The sequence below is a fragment of the Alligator mississippiensis genome, chromosome 1 (genome assembly GCF_030867095.1).
Source record: "Alligator mississippiensis isolate rAllMis1 chromosome 1, rAllMis1, whole genome shotgun sequence".
NCBI classification, from domain to species: domain Eukaryota; kingdom Metazoa; phylum Chordata; order Crocodylia; family Alligatoridae; genus Alligator; species Alligator mississippiensis.
In genome coordinates, this window is record NC_081824.1 from 212490466 (window position 1) to 212506744 (window position 16279).

The following is a 16279-nucleotide window of genomic DNA, read 5'->3' on the forward strand; positions in this document are numbered from 1 at the left end:
AAGAGTAATGGTCACAAACACAAACTTCAGGCTCAACACTAGAAAACATTTCTTCACAGTCAGTGTCTCCACACTGGAATAAGCTCCCTCCAGAGGTGGTGCGATTGCCCACCCTGGAAATATTCAAGAGACTGGAGGGCACCTTGCTGGGGTCACCTGACCCCAGATGTCTTCCCGGCTTGATGCAGGGGGCTGGACCCAGTGATCTTCAGAGGTCCCTTCCAGCCCCTTACAATCTATGACTTGAGCCCTGACTTCAATCCTCAGCTGTTACTCAGGTGAAGATTGAAGCTGAAAGAAATGCAGCAGGTTGCAGAAAAGACACTTCCAGAAAGGAGGGGAGAGCAGTCTTCCAATGCTTTTGAAGGGCTGCCTAAAGCAGGAGGACTTGAAACTGAAGCCAAATGAGTTTAGACGGGATATCTGGAAAGATTTCTCCAGCGTTTGAGCAGAGAGGCAGGGGGATAGACTGCCCAGGGGAGCTGTGGGCTCTTGGTCCCTGGAGGTGTTCAACACCCTGGTTGGGGATGATGTAGGCATAGCTATGCCTATTTTCTACCATGGGTATGCAGTTTTTTGGGGTTTTTCTGTCTCATCCCCCTGTCTTTCTGCTCAGTGCTGGATTTAGGCTTAAACTACTTAAGCCACAGCTTAGGGCCTCACAATATGAGGGGCCTCTAAAGAAAAAAAAATGGACATTTTTGTTCTAATATCACAAAAATATACATATATATGTATATATGGTTCCAGTTATTTAAGTTGATTCATAAATTTGTGCAGAAATAATGATAATTTATCTTAAAATTTCATGAAAATACATTTTTGTGTATTATTTTGATTGTGTGTGGGCCGGGAGCGATCCGGGGCCCTTTTTTCACGCCATGGGCTGTGGCCAGCAGCCCGGACACGATGGGTTGGAGAAAGCAGGCGACACACTAGAATTAGGCACGGACGCGTAATGGTTGATTCAAGATTGTTTACTTACACCATAGATGGTCGCAGTGTAGGCCGGACAGTTTCCCAGGTAAAGCTCCGCTTAAATCCCTATGTTAAGGACTTGGACAAAACTCTGACTCACGCGAAGTTGTCGAGGCTCCGTGGAACTTTTTGCGCGCAGGGAAGGGTACGTCGAGGGATCATTCGGCAACGGGGAGAAGAATCAATAGGTGATCAGTCTATCGATCAGCCAGCCGCAGGTCAAATCTCCGTAGAGGCACTCTGCAACATGCTCAAAGTTCTCCAACTTGGCAGAAACCACCCAAGCCTCTTATACGGCCAGCAAGCCAATCGCTAGCCACCACATGGGAATAATTTAGAAACAACCAATAGTGGGGCACGAATTTAAATACAAATGGCGGGAACTCCTTGCAACGTGAATTTCTATGCTGCAAAGAAGAAATGCACCCTGCAAAGAAAGCTTCAAATGGCGGGAAAATAATTCAGCAGTGCCAAAGCGCGCACACACAAAAATCACACCCTTGGGTTGTGACAGATTGTATGCCCAGGGCCTCTTAAATTGGACATAGATAGCCTAGGGCCTTAGCATGTCATAGCCCGGCACTATTTCTGCTACATGTGTCAGGGTGTCTTTATGTCTTCCTCAGAGGCACTGAGTGTTGGCAGCAGCCAAGACTGGGGATTTTGACTGGGATGTGCCAACATACCTGCTGGGACCAAAGACAGAGGGTCCTAGCTAAAGGGTCGTCTTTCTCTTCTCAGGGTCAGCCCGATTGCCACACTTAGGTCAGATAGGAATTTTATCCCAGTCAAATTGGTGCGGACTGTAGTGAGGTTTCGCCTTCCTCTGTAGCAGGGTTGTGACCCTCTGTCCGGGATCTCCTGAGCATGGATTGATGACATTTCATAGAAGCAGGACATCACCTGACGCAGTTCCCCCGTTGTGTCAGGGTTGATGGTAATGTTGTATAGCACTTAAATTGTGGATTGTATAGGATGATCCTGCCTCAGGCAGGGGGGCTGGACTAGAGCAGCATTTCTCAACCTCCAGGTCATGATCCAAAAGTGTGTTGTAATAATATGCAAAAAGGCTGTGAACAAACTTTAAAAATGGGGTTCTTCTTCAGTGGAGAAAACTGGGAAACCATGGCTTTTCCCTTGCAGGGTGGCAGAGTTCAAACCTGCATAAGGCTGCTTGGGGCCACTCATGCCCCAAACACTTCCTGCTCCACACACTAGAGGCAGGGTCCAGGACCGGGGCCGGAGTGAGGGCACTAGGTTAAGAATGGTCCTTGATGTTTACAAATGGGTCCCAATACAAACAAGTTTGAGAACCACTGGACTAGATGACCCAGCCTTACTTTTCCATGATTCTATGACTCTATGATTAGAATGTGCATTAATCTAAGTCATGTAGAAAAAACACAACCAACTAGGCAAAGAAAGTCTAAAATAAAAAAAAAATATTGTTTCATTAGTCACTGGACATCTTTCACTTTCATAAAACAAAATCTAGCCTTTTTAAGCACTGTAACAGGGTATCTTGTACTTCACTGGAAGTTATTTCCAACCTTGAAATGTTCACCTGAGTTAAAGTTTTTCAGCTGGTTTTAAGAGTCTGCAGGGCAGTGAAGCCACTGACAGACAGCAGAATGGCAGGAAGGAAGGATAACTTGGCAAGTGAAACAGCAAGAGAGTTAAAAAGAAGAGAGGGTTGTTAAAATCTGTGGCAGGGGCTCCCAACCTTTTTAAGCTGTGGGCCAGCAAACCACGGACTGGCAGTGACCACGGTCCGCAGTATGCCGGTCACTTGCAGACTTCAGGTTTGGCAGCCAAACCTACTGGGCTGTGGCCTGGGGGTTGGGAACCCCTTATCTGTGTGAATGAAGACTTTATAAGAAAGCAGGTAGATGTTAAGGAACTATTAATCAGTTTACCCCTTGCTGTGGCCAGAGTTGAAATGCTGCTGCTATTGCTAGGCAGTTGGTTTAAACTTCGGGTGGACCAGAAATCAAAGCAAGTGCAACTGCGCTACTTTAGGCCCCCTGAATCTGCCCCTGGCTCAGTTGTTTTGTACTTTAGGTAATACTACATCTTTAGCAGCTGAGGTCCATGATGCAATTTTTTGGTGTTTTGAAGGGTGAATATTTTCCTACATCAATAAAGCAAATATTGTTGCACTGAAGTCAGATATACATGTTTTGGTGACATTTAAACAACTCTCTCTTTTAAAAACATATTAAACTCTCAGATAATGTGCTAGCTAAAAAATGATGCTATTTTCACCAAGCAGATTTTATTGATGGACAATTAAACTTATTTAGAAAATAAATTTATCTTGCTCTATTAAAAAGCAGAAAAAGCTTTTACTAAAAGTGAATGGGTATATTTTACAAGTGGGTATGGTACAGATTCTAATGGAGTGCAACTTTCATTACAAGGGACTTGCAGCCAGTTAAGATTTAATGGATTGACTCTCAACTATTTGATCTTACTAAGAAATTACACTGTCCTTTATCAACACAAGAATAATGTAGACACCTATGCTTACATAGCCATAACATACAGCAAAACAATCTGACTTCCCAGTTCTTTCTCTACAAGGATGGCTATCAAGGTCCAAAATGCTCGAGATCTCTCGCATGGTAAATTAGGTGAAGAATATTTGTAAGGATTTTAATAGGGAAAGATTTGCTTGTTACTTTTGATGGACTGTTCAGTATGTTTGAAGCATTAAATGGTACTTATGATTCTTTATCCCTGTCATTCTTACAAGTGAGTCCCTCTCTTGAATGCCTAAAGAACCAGAAAGGATGAGAAAAAGGGCAGGAACTTCTAACAGGAACAGGTAAAGAGTTGTGGCCTTTAACAGCTCTGCCAGCATATGGGGTCGCTCTGTGGCTAGATCTAGTGTGAGGGGCTGGAGACCTTGGAAGGAGTTTATTTACAAAAATGGGTATATTCTCCTATAGTTTTCCCTCCCTTTTATGTTGCATGCTGTAGCCATATTCAGAATCCAAGATACCCAAGAAGTAGCCTATAGGGTCCTTCATAATGATACCTATAGCAGGGGTTTTCAACATTTTTTGGTTGGTATACCACCTCTGGTAGCCTGTCCAGAAGCAGGGAGTCCCCTGGCTGGTCATTAAGCAGGGGTGGGGATGCTCTGGCAGCTGACTGATGAGCGAAGGGGGGAGTTCCCCAACAGCTGATCAACAGTGGGATAGAGAATAAAAAAGCATTATCACTGATAATGAGAGAGGTTTTCAACATTGGTGGAATGAAATTAATATATTAAAACCCACTGCTGCTTTAGCACCCTCCCTGCCCTTGTATACTACCACCTCCTAGTAGAGTTGCTAAATGAAGTGTTAGAGCAGGGGTGGCCAACCTGTATAGGAAGGGGAAGGGTCAGGCAGCACAGCAGCAGATACAACAGAGACTGCAAGGAAGGAAACAAAAGTAGAACAGCAGATCAGATGGGGAGTACAGGGCTGGGAACAGAAAGCAGAACAGTGGATCAGGCAGGGAAAGGGGATTAGTAGCACTTGGGGAGGATGTAGAGCTAATTTGCAGCACACCTGTCAAAAAGGCTGGCCACTGCTACAATACAAAATGACAATCAAATGAGTAGTGCAAACTGAATTCCAATTGTACACCTGTTTTTTTTTTTTTACAAGTCACCAATAAAACAGTACCATGAGCTAGAAGCATCTTTCTACCCCTCATTAAGTCCACTAAGTTGTAATATTAATTACTGCAGTTTATGCTATTAAAGAAGGTCTTTTACATGCATTACACTGTCTTTACTATTTCTTCAATAATAGTCAATAAATGGCATATTTCAGAAACCAAGGAGTCTGTAGGTGATCTACAGGTACGTGGTAAGCATATCATAGGGTTAAAAGTAAAAAACCTGTATTGCTCAAAATCTCGTCTAATCTGCATGGGACTTGTGTGTTTTCAGTTTATTTCCATAAGGTCCAATCACTGAAGTCTAGATGGAAGGTAATTACATGAAAATTCAGGCTGGACTAAAATTACATCAGCATCATCCTCAACCTACATATTGCTGCATTTAGTGACCAACTATTAGAATAAAGACCTAAAGTCCCAAGTATTGTTCCACTTCATGTAGGAAACTACATGCACTAGTTAGCCAACTGTCTTAGCTGGCTGATGTACAAGAGTGTATTGAAGAGCTGATGAAAGCCTTCTCTCTCTCCTTCCTTCAGTGTCTATATTAGAATGGTACAAGAAATAAATGCATTTGAATTTACAAGGCAAGACTGAATCCTATTCCTGCTGAGTCCTGTTCCAAAACCCATTAGAGCAATTCTCTATTTCAGAAACCTGGAAGGAACAACTCTGAGCAAGGACCTCTGAGCTAGGCCATTATTGAAGCAAACATTTCATAATGATATTACTACAAATGACTGTAAAAGCTAATGACAGAGACTTCTATCCAACCAGGACTGGGCACTGCAAAAAAAGCATATACACTACAAAAGCAGAATGGTTGAATTTTTTAATGCAGACCTCCAGGTGTAGAATACCATCTTTTCTTTTACAAACAGAATTTGCTTTTTGAAACCACAGATTTTATTAAATTAAATTGATAAAAGTACATAGATGTAAGTAGGCATTAGCTAGATGTCCGATGCAGAGATCTCATGAAGAAACCATGTTCTGAACTATGGCAAGATACCCCGGGCAATACCACTGTTTTCTGCAGTTGTCTTACCGAGTGTTCACCTGCAAAAAGAATTAGAAGTCAGACACGCTGTAGGCAGGGCACGGAACCCCTACCCCTCATTATTTTAAACACCCCACTTCACATAATCTATTTAGTACTTTATTTTTTAAAACAAACTTGTTGCTTTCCAGTATTTGGCTGCAATTACTCAAGTGCACTTTTATAACGTTCCCAGAATTAGTGTGCTGCTGTTCTCTCACAAAAGTATCTTGAAGCCCAGTAGTAAGTAGCAGAATTTTTAGGTTAACCCATTATACAGACTATACGGTTTTTTCATAGTACCATCACACTTGAAGTAGAACATGCACATAGAAGAAAAATACCTTACCACATCATCAATCTTAAGAATGCTGCGGACAGTTTCTGTAGCAAGTGCCAAAGCACTGACAGAGACAAGCAAAGGCTGGACAACCAACTCCTCCAGGATGTTGGAAATTCCACCCTGCAAACCAAAATTTCATCCTCAGATTGTACAATGCAGACTTGTTTTGAAACATTTACTTTTATATTATCCCTAGTAGTCCCTTGGTGAGTATATTATTCAAAGAAAAACATTCATTAGCGTATTGTGGAAGCAGTTTGTGTACCATTTGTTTCCCAGTAAGGATTCTGTTGTACAGAGATTTTTCTTCCAGCAGTATTTGAGAAATCCATCCAAAACCAACTAAGCCAGGGAGAAAATGGATACAGATGCAGCTGTATCCACCCACAGCTATGCTCCCAGATTCAGTGCCCAGGCAAGAAGCTAGCTACTCCAAACTGATGGAAAAGAAGTCAGTGTTGCCAATTCACATAATCTAAGTGAGCAGATATTTCCCCTGGTTGGCTCTATTCCAGCGGCGGGCAATTATTTCAGGCGGAGGGCTGCTTACTGAATTTTGGCAAGCTACTGAGGGCCGCATGAAAGGCAGCCAGGGGCAGATAAATATTAATTTTCTAAATTTTGTAGTGGCCCCATGGGCCACATTTTGCCCACCCCTGCTCTATTTGGTGTACAACAATCTACATTTTTATTCTAAAATAATGGAATTCTATGGTTTTCATGGCTACGAAGATGACATTGACATTTCACTGGCAACTTGAAAATATTACTACTTCCACCACAAGCCAAGCCGTCTAATGCTAGCACTGCCGAGCAAATTATTATTAGTGGAGTAGAAAATAGAATTTGTTTGTGGGACAGAAACAGGTTTTAAAGATTTTATTTTGAATCAGGGTAAAGTAATCTTCACTTTTTAATGGGGAAAATTCTGAAGGATTCTATTTTGGGAGAACCAAATATTCCCCTCCACCCCAGCTTGCCACCTGCCTACATGAAAGCCATTTAATTTCACTGCCCCCCCTGCAGGAAGAACATGAAAAAAACCATTGTTCTTGGCAGGCAGTTGGGGAACTAATCCGTTTAATCTTCTCCAATGTGACAACAGTTTTATTCTTTGGAAGAGCTGAGGGAAATTTTGACTTCCCCCTGTACATACATATGAACCAACTGTCCAACACAGGCATTTTTTTTAAAGACTTCATTGATTTCTAATAGAACATTCAAAATAACAAGCGTTAAGATTCCCACAATCAAGCTTTTTTAAAATTCTTGATTTTTCTGAGGTTTTGAACATGAAAATGCTCAAATCTGCTGAAATTATATGCAGAGCTGAGAAGTCATAGTACCAACTTTTGTATAAGTTGTTAAAAGGCACTGAGATCACCATAGAAGTTAAAAATAGTGAAAAACCCCCCAACAAGTATCTGACCCAAAAAATATACACACAATTGTTTGGGACTAAAATCTGGATGCCTTTGTTCATATCTTTATTATCAAGCATTATGCCTCTAAAGAGCCTATTCTTTTTTACCTTTCTGACATTAATGCCCGCTGTTTTCTCCCCTTGAGCATGTCTATTTCTCAGCTCTGTTACAGTAGAAATAGGATTAAGGCCTGCATTTTCAGCTAGCGTAGATGGAATGACTTCCAGTGCATCTCCAAATGCACGGACACAGTAGGAGTCCATACCACTCAAGGTGCGAGAATATTCATTCAAGCGCAAGGCCAACTCTATCTCTGGTGCACCACCACCTGCAATCAAGGCTCTAAGAAACAAAAGCAAAATTTTAAATATCATAAGTTTCTGAAGTAAAAGCTTTGTATATTTAAGGGACTACAGTATACTGCTGTACATAGACCAGTACAAAAACAGAAGGCTCAGGTGTTACCTTTTCTTCACCAAGCAGCGTATGACACACAGTGCATCATGAATTGAACGTTCAGCTTCTTCCATCACTAATTTGTTGGATCCACGTACCACAATTGTTACAGTTTTTGCAGGGCTTGCACACCCCGTAATCTGCAATACCAAAGTAGCATAGTTGGACTAAAAATGAATATTAAGCCTGTGATATTACTCATTAACAGGGAACAAGCTGTACAGATTTGAAGTGGCAGACCTTATATTTGGTTCCTTGACAAATGACCAAGCCTCATTAAACCAGTCCATTAAGGTTTTCTTGAATTAGTAACGAAAAAAAAAAAAAATATTGCCCAGTACTGAAACCCAAGTTACAACTTTTTAGTAGAATTAAGTATTATTTCCTAGAACCAAGAAGTATCAGGATATCTCCTTTTAAAGTGACATTTCAATCTTGCAATAATGAAAAAGTTACTCTATTTCTAGTTACCTTTATTAGCTTCCCAGAGCCATTCAGGTTGACCTCTTCTGCCAGCTCTGCAGATCCGAGCATGTCAGGAGCAAACTGGTCAATATGAGCGACTGGCTTGGTTCCAATTGTCTACAGAAACAGAGTTAAACCCATAAATTAAGCATTACACAACTCAGCGAAATTGTCTTAATCAAGAAATACTGAATGTAGATTAGAGATGGTTTAACTGTTTGCTTTTTTAGAGAAGCCCAATATTTTTGCTTTTTCTTCCCCTCAAAAAAAAAAAAAAAAAAAAAAAAAAAAAAAAAAAAAAAAAAAGGCCAAAAATAAAAGGATATCCTTGACAGTACTCTTGTCTGTTTCTTCAGCATACTTTAGTCTACATTTCAAAAGCTTCAAGTCAATTAAATAGTGTACGTAGAATGTAACAGTATACAGGAAGCTGGACTCTGGAAACTCCTCAAGCACATTTCCCATTTTCTTACCTTACATATAAACTCAATGTCTTCCCTTTCAATATCTTTAACCACCATGATCTTCATCTTGTTTAGGAAGTGCAGAGCAAGGTCACTAAGAGCATCTCTAAAATAAAAATAAATAAATAAAAACCCAGGGTCAATTCATAACATTATAAAGCTTAATGCTGGTAGCAAGCTATTGCTTTAATTATCATTAGGATGTGTACCTATAGGTTCAAAGACAAATCTACTGAAACATCAGTTCAGGCTTAGAAAAAAATTGACTAAAAATCCAAAAAGTGGAAAGTGTGTTAAATTTTTGAGATGTGATGATCCTTATAGAAAACATCTGTTTCTTCTGAAAGCACAGTGGCTCAAAAACAGCCAGTTGTTGAAAGAATACCAACCATTATACTTTATCTTCTCTCAGTACAGAGACTTTACTCCAATAAGAACAGTCCAGTAGTTAACATACCGCAAAATAGATTTCTGAATCAGCAACACATTGCATCCAGCCTTCTTAATTTGTTTAACTAAACTGAGAATGTAAGCTCTCTCTTCACGCAATACTCGGTCCATCTGAGCATAGTCAGAAACAACAATCTGGTTGTCCATCTATTAAAACAGAAAAATATTTGTCTTCTGTAAGGCTGCTGAAGTCCAGCTGAATTTAAGTACAAGTTTCTAAACAGGTAATGTTTTCCTATTTCTGCAGAGTTGCCATCTAAAAGCACACAAATTGAACAAATTAAATCAGGAAAATTACCTCTTAGAAAGAAGAAGTATTTTTGATACTTATCTGGTAACAAAACATGGCTTTTCTTTTCAAAAATGTCAACTACAATACACAAAAGGACTATTTAAGCTAAATTAAAACCATTGAATTAATTGTGGGACAAAGAAATTACAGCAGGGCAAAGATTTAGGAAGTATATTTTATCTAGGAGCAAATTACACATCTAAATCCCCACGTGCTATGATAAGGATCAATTTCAGCAGAACCAGACAAACTCACATCTGTCTTTGGAGCCGACAGGCAAAACTGAATGAGACCAATCTTTGCTTTTTCCACTCTAGTTACACCAGTATTCGCCACCTTCTGAGTGAGGACTAGTCCTTCAACCAATTCACAATCATCAATTGTTCCACTAGAAATAAAGGAGTTGGATTGAATTAACATTTTAGGGAAGCAGATTATAAGGAGTTAGGCAGTTTATTGACAGAACCACGAACCATAAATTATTCCTTACCCAAGCTTTTTAACCATTTTAATGTCTCTAAGATCAACACCAGTAGCTGTAGATGGGTCAATCACTTTCATCACTGCATCCACACTCATTGGAGACAACAGACTAGAGTACTGAGAGACAACCTACAGAGATTCAATAAAAGGAAAAAAACCAAAAACTTTACTGTGGTAGGTAGGGAACATGATTCTTCAATCTAGCCGAGTGAACACAATTAAGATTACGTAGTAAACAAATTCACAGGTTTTTGCTCTCTTTTCTGTACTCATGAACACCCCATTTTAAAAATACACTGTGATTTTTTTATTTTTTTTCCCTTTCAAGGAAACAACTTGGTGTAGAGTTGTCAAAATAAATGCAAAGAAGAAAAACAATTTGTAGACAGTATAGCTATGGTACACAGATAAACATTTAAAAACAATGTTGTTCAGATACAGATAGAACATTGTTCAAAACAAATATTTTGACTCAAATATCCAATATAAAACTATTTAAAAGAGGTGTCTTTGTATCTGTTATGCTTAAAAGGAGAGTAAACTTGAAATCTAGTCATTTAAGGAATAACATTAAAGAATTCTACAATGGCACCTTTATGAGAAAAACTGTCTCTGCGTGAATAATAGAACTGATTTAGGGAACACTTTGTCAAATATTCAAAGTAAAGCAGTTGAAGGGAACTTCCATGTTATTTCCAGGTTCAACAATGTTTCAGGTAGCACCTAAAATTATGTAAAAATTTCAGATATTGTTGATTGTGCAAGTTAACACCAATCAACTACAGCTTCATGAAAAGTCACCGTCCAAACAGTGCACAAAGTTCCTATAATTACTTATGTCCCAAGTAATCTCATTTGCAATATGTAAGACATCAAAAATACTTACTAAGAGAACAGTAAATATGGAGGCAGTGGAAGAAAATCAGTCCAACAAGTTTCATGGAAATAATGGAAGAAGTCTGAATTCAATTTATGCATATGTTGGCTGACTGAACTAAAAATGTTTGTATTACGGCAACACATACAGAATCATTTTGCTAGACCCAAAATATAAGAAAAAGCCCTGTTCCTGAGCACTCTAAAAAGGTAAAAATATACAAAGTATAAACATCCCCCTATAAACACATTTTAATTTAACTCAGAAATTAGGCTAAATATTCATCTATCACTCAGTTCTTACCTTTGAGTTCAGTGAAGTAGTTGCACTATTTAGCAAAGTTTCTCTGTCACTCAGTTCAACGGGATGTGCCATGTTGGTCAAGACTTCAACACCCTTATCTAAAGCCTTCTGGAATGATTCTGAAATGGTGGTAGGGTGAATTCCTATTAGAAAAGAGATAGTCAAAAATTTTCAGATTAACTGTTTGCATTACTTTCCACCTTGACTCCTGAAAGTTTAAAGGTTGGGTTGCTACAGTACCAGTGCCTCTTTAAAAATCTGACTCTTAGAATAACAATAACATGAATTTATATTTTACCAGTAAATTTCTGTTTCTGGTGATAAGCTCAGCTTCATCAATGACAACTTTCAGATTTGCCTGCTTGTTCTCATGGACTAATATAATGCATTGCCTGTAGTATCTGAAGCCTGCATACAAGCATTCCAATAAGGTTATATATCTTGTTAGAGACTGGAAATCTGTACTTAAGAAAAACCACTGTTGAGCTTGCTTAGTACAATAATAGATTTACAAGTTTAACATAAATAGCTATATAGTCATGATATTCAGTCATGAATGTATGTATCAATACATACATTGATGTGCTTTTGGTATACTGAACCTAATTAGAGATTTACGTTGCCTTCTAATTATTAAGGTATCCCAACGCTTCACAATAATTAAAGAGCTTATCCTTAAAGCCCTTGTATGGTAGGAAATCATTGTCATTTCTTTTACAACACCAAGCTGTGGCACAAAGAAAACAAGTGATTTATCTACAGTCATGGAAAGCATATGGTAGAGTGGGGGACTTGAATCCAAACCCAAGTCCAGTGTTTTTTACAAAGCCATCCTTATTTCTCAGAAGTTACCACAGTTCCCTTCACATGTCTGACAAATCAGACCTGTCCTACCATACATTAGTATTATAAAAAGAAAATCTGTCAACTCAAGAGTGTGCGATGATCACACAGTTCCATTTAAAGATGCAATTAACAGTGCAGATCATTCCACTATGCAGCACGAGCACTGGTGAGCTTCTTTCTGTATGCATAAGGTACTGTTGTGATACTCCTACCAGACTCAGCTGAACAGAATCAACTTTAGTGAGGCACTGCAATAATACATTTCATCCAGAGTAAAACCAATTCCTCATTTTAGACAATATTTTTTGTTGTTTTCATTTTTTATTGTTTTGACACTAGCAGTTTTTCCAACACAAATCCCGCTGGCTCTCACACTATTTGGTTGCTGCTAGCAGCTTCACTAGATAGCAGAATCACCAGTACCCACAGACAAATATACTACTTTCCATGTTCCAAGTCTCTTACAAATATTAATCTGTTTGTTTTCTTTAATTTTGCTATGCCTCTTATCACAATAGGTCTGGAAATAAATATATTATCTATTCAAGTTTTATCTAGTTACATATTATCAACATGTTTTTGAACCCAAAAGCTTGCTTAATAAATATTCTCCAACTATTTGGGTTGGTCTAATAAAAGATATCAAATTCACCCAAGGAACCTTGTCTGCCTATGTCCTTAGACCAACACGGCTACAACCTAAACCCCTGCAACATGTCTAGACACTTTAATGGCTGTGTTTAATTGCTGATACTGGAAACATCAACTCAACAATAAAGATAAATGCTACAAGACTGCCATTAGAAAGGGGATATTATTCCAGAAATGGAAAACTTGAAGCTCTGGCTAATTCTCTACCAAACACCAAAATGCAAACAATTATCCTAAGAGCTACTATTAGTGAAGACTTATCAATCTGAAATACCTCATTTAAATTCAGTTAGATTTCCTTTTACTTGAAATAATGTACCTTTCTGGAGAAGTCTAGAACAGGCATCCAAGAGAGCTCCAGCAATGACAACAACAGATGTGGTGCCATCACCAGCTTCAATATCTTGTGCTTTGGACAGCTCTACCAACTAAATGACAATAAAAAATAAATCATGTTAAGTCTACTGGAATCAACTTACTTTTATATACAGTGGCAGTGGATGAAACAGGAGAATATTCAAAACTCCAGTGAGCATCATACCTAAAGGGCAGTTAAACTTACTAACTTTAAACATCAGAGATTGGTCCCATTATTTAACTTGTTTTGGGACTTCAAATATAGGTAGCTGTTTCTAATGCACAATTTGTTTATATATATTTTCCTCTGGTTACAAAGGGTATAGTTACACTTCAGTCCATCTTCCTCATTCATCATCGCTCCTGCAGGCAAGTGGCTGTAGGAATAATGAAAGATTTTCCTCCAAATACACACCTGTGTGCATCTGTTTTAGGGGATTCTGCCTTCCTCCAAGGCATGGATATATCCCATTTCCAGGTGTGACTACATGCTGCATGGGCCAATATTCTCAGAAAGTACAGAAGATCCTTTTGTTTTAGCTTCCTGGCTACTGTATCTTGCTCATGTACTCTATGTTGGGTGCCCTGCAGCTTTCTAAAACTACAATCATCTCAGCTTCATGATTAAACTAAATTAACCTGTTGTCCCCTTAGACCAGGGGTTCTCAAACTGGGGCTAGTAAGCAACTTAAAACAGGGCTGCAAACTTCCCAGGGGGTACGCGCGGTGACATAAGGAAGCAGCACGGTGTGGTGGATGGCAACAGCAGCTGCTGCTTACAAGCTCCTTGTCCTCTGCCATCCAGCACTCGGGGTCACAATATCACAGTTTGAGAACCCCTGCCGTAGGCCATTTTACTATCCAGGTTGGGAAACGGTGTTTAGAGGAAGAAACTAAGCATTACTTACCATTTTGGCTGCAGGGTGCAGGACCTGCATTTGCTTCAAAATAGTGGCACCATCATTGGTAATTGTCACATCCCCTTTAGCATCCTGAATCTAGAGAAAAATTAAAGATATGTACTTTAATGTCTTTTAGTTGCATGTATTTAACACTAAATCAACCCCAAGAGCCCCATAACATGCTCTCCACTTTAAAGAAAAAAAAAATCACTTATGACCATCATTAGGTTTCAAGATATTCCCTTTATTCCAATAACTACCAGCCAGGCTCACCTGCTTATAAGTTATCTTGATGATTAACAAATACCAACAAACAAACAAAAGATACTTATTTGATTAAAACACATACCTGAAACATGCTTAAACACACTGACTAGACTTTGAAAACAATTAAGATACTAAGCTCCAGGCTTACCATTTTATCCATTCCTTTTGGCCCCAGGCTTGTTCTAATTGCATCGGCAACAGCTGAAAGAAGACAAAGACACTTTTACCCAACAGTTGGGCACATGCAGATTTACATGTCTAACTGGGGCGGCCAGCACACTTACAGGACCTGTGCCACCCTAGCCACAGGCAGCAGGTCTGCACAGAAGACAGGCTGACAACTGCCCAGCTCTACCTAAAGGCCTGAGCCAAAATCACTTCAGTGCGTGGGTACGGTCTAAAAGCAGCCTCATTACCGTGACCTGCAAAAAGTCTGGAAAAACACCAACACCCCAGGGCTGCTTCTAACACCCAGAGCCGATTATAAAAACAACCCAAACACCTCCCGATTTAATTAGCAGCAGGTCACCCCACACACCTGCCTAAATACAATGAATGGACGTGGGCACCAGCACCGCACCAGCAGCACCCAGCCCCCCCGGGGGAGGCAAAGCCTGGAGGCGGTGAGGGAAGGGGGCCGCCCCCACGAGTGAGGCAGGGCGCGGGGGTCCATCCCGCCCCCGGCCGGGCCTGGCCGCACCTTTGCCCGCGGCGATGTTGCTGAAGCGGATCTGTGCGGGCTTGTCCCGGTCCTGGTAGGCGCCCCTGGAGCGGCCCGCTCCGGCCCCACCGTACGTCTTGACCCCCGAGTTGTCCGGCATGGCGGCCCCGTGCGCCCGGCCTCGGATGGCAGCGGATTCCCTCGGCTCTCTCCGCGCCCGCCCCGAACCTTCCAGAAGGCGCCGCCGCCGCAGGCACCAGCAGCGGCACCAGGAGGAAGGGCCTTGCGTAGGGGCCGGTGCGCAGCGTGACGTCACCCAAGCTGCCCTCGCGCGCGCCTGCAGGGAGGCGCGAACGGGGTTGGGCGAATGCGATAGACGCCTATCTGCTGCCGGAGGCCCCGGCTGCCTGGACTGTAAGCCCTAGAGCAGTCTCGGGTGTGTTGGCGCCGAGGGGCTCGTGGGGTGGGGTGGTTGTTCCCCGCCGCACGATAATGACCGTTTGCTGATTTCAACCTTTATACAACCTATAGTGTACGTAAAAGTCAAAGTTTTGAGGTGTTGGGTGTGACATACCCTCCATCATTGATGCAGGGTATGTCAGACCCGAGTCACGCTCAGGGAGTCTGAACTGAGTTTGAAAGTTGTTTTTTGGTTTGTTGGGGTGTTTGTTTTTTTTTTGTGGGGGGGTTTGGAAAATGTGTTTCTATTCCAGGCCAAACCGGCCAAATCATTTCTGAATCCTCAATCAAGCACATGGCAAGAAGGGAAAGAAGTATCTGCAATATTACCAGCTTGCATGATGTTTGGCATTGTTCTTAAAGTCTGCACTTTGGGGATGTGAAAAACTTAGCTCTTCCTTTTATTTGTATACAAGAGACCCTCGCCATTCACTGGGGATACGTTCTCGTATCCCCCACGAATGCCAAAATCTGTTAATAAGGCACTTCGTTCATGAATGCCGTCTGCGTTCATGAATGCAGTGCCGCTGGGGGCGGGGACACGGCTGCGCTGGTGACAGTGGGAGTGTGGCAGGAGGAGCACAGTGGTGGCAAGTGCAGAGCTCCTCCTTTAAGTGTATTTAAGATGCGGGTTCGGCATTTGCGAATATTTGAAACCACGAATGCTGAACCTGAGAAAAGCAAGGGTTTCTGCATAGAGATATAGATATAACTACCATCTTACAATTTTAGCAGACAAGATGGATGCAGGCCTGTTTATTATAGAAGTAGAAGTCAGTGGGCCTAAGTTCGCTTAGAAAACTATAAGCTTCCCTCAGGGAGGCCACTGAATGCATAATAATTGAGTCGTGGAGACAATAAATGAGAGAACAGGTACAGGACTGTGG

The 16279-nt window shown here is 40.9% G+C and overlaps 1 protein-coding gene across 1 annotated transcript; it reads right to left on the reverse strand.

The window, feature by feature from the left end:
• Window positions 1-5471: 5471 nt before the first annotated feature.
• CCT4 (chaperonin containing TCP1 subunit 4) lies at window positions 5472-15215 on the reverse strand. The gene is made up of 14 exons (XM_006262145.4): window positions 14973-15215; window positions 14421-14473; window positions 14012-14101; window positions 13066-13174; window positions 11250-11392; window positions 10077-10198; window positions 9842-9974; window positions 9302-9441; window positions 8854-8950; window positions 8387-8497; window positions 7925-8055; window positions 7567-7801; window positions 6042-6155; window positions 5472-5712 (listed from the first exon to the last, which is right to left on the reverse strand). Exons 1-14 carry the CDS (start codon window positions 15091-15093, stop codon window positions 5698-5700), a joined length of 1614 nt encoding a protein of 537 aa, XP_006262207.1. The 5' UTR covers window positions 15094-15215; the 3' UTR covers window positions 5472-5697.
• Between the last annotated feature and the right edge of the window lie 1064 nt (window positions 15216-16279).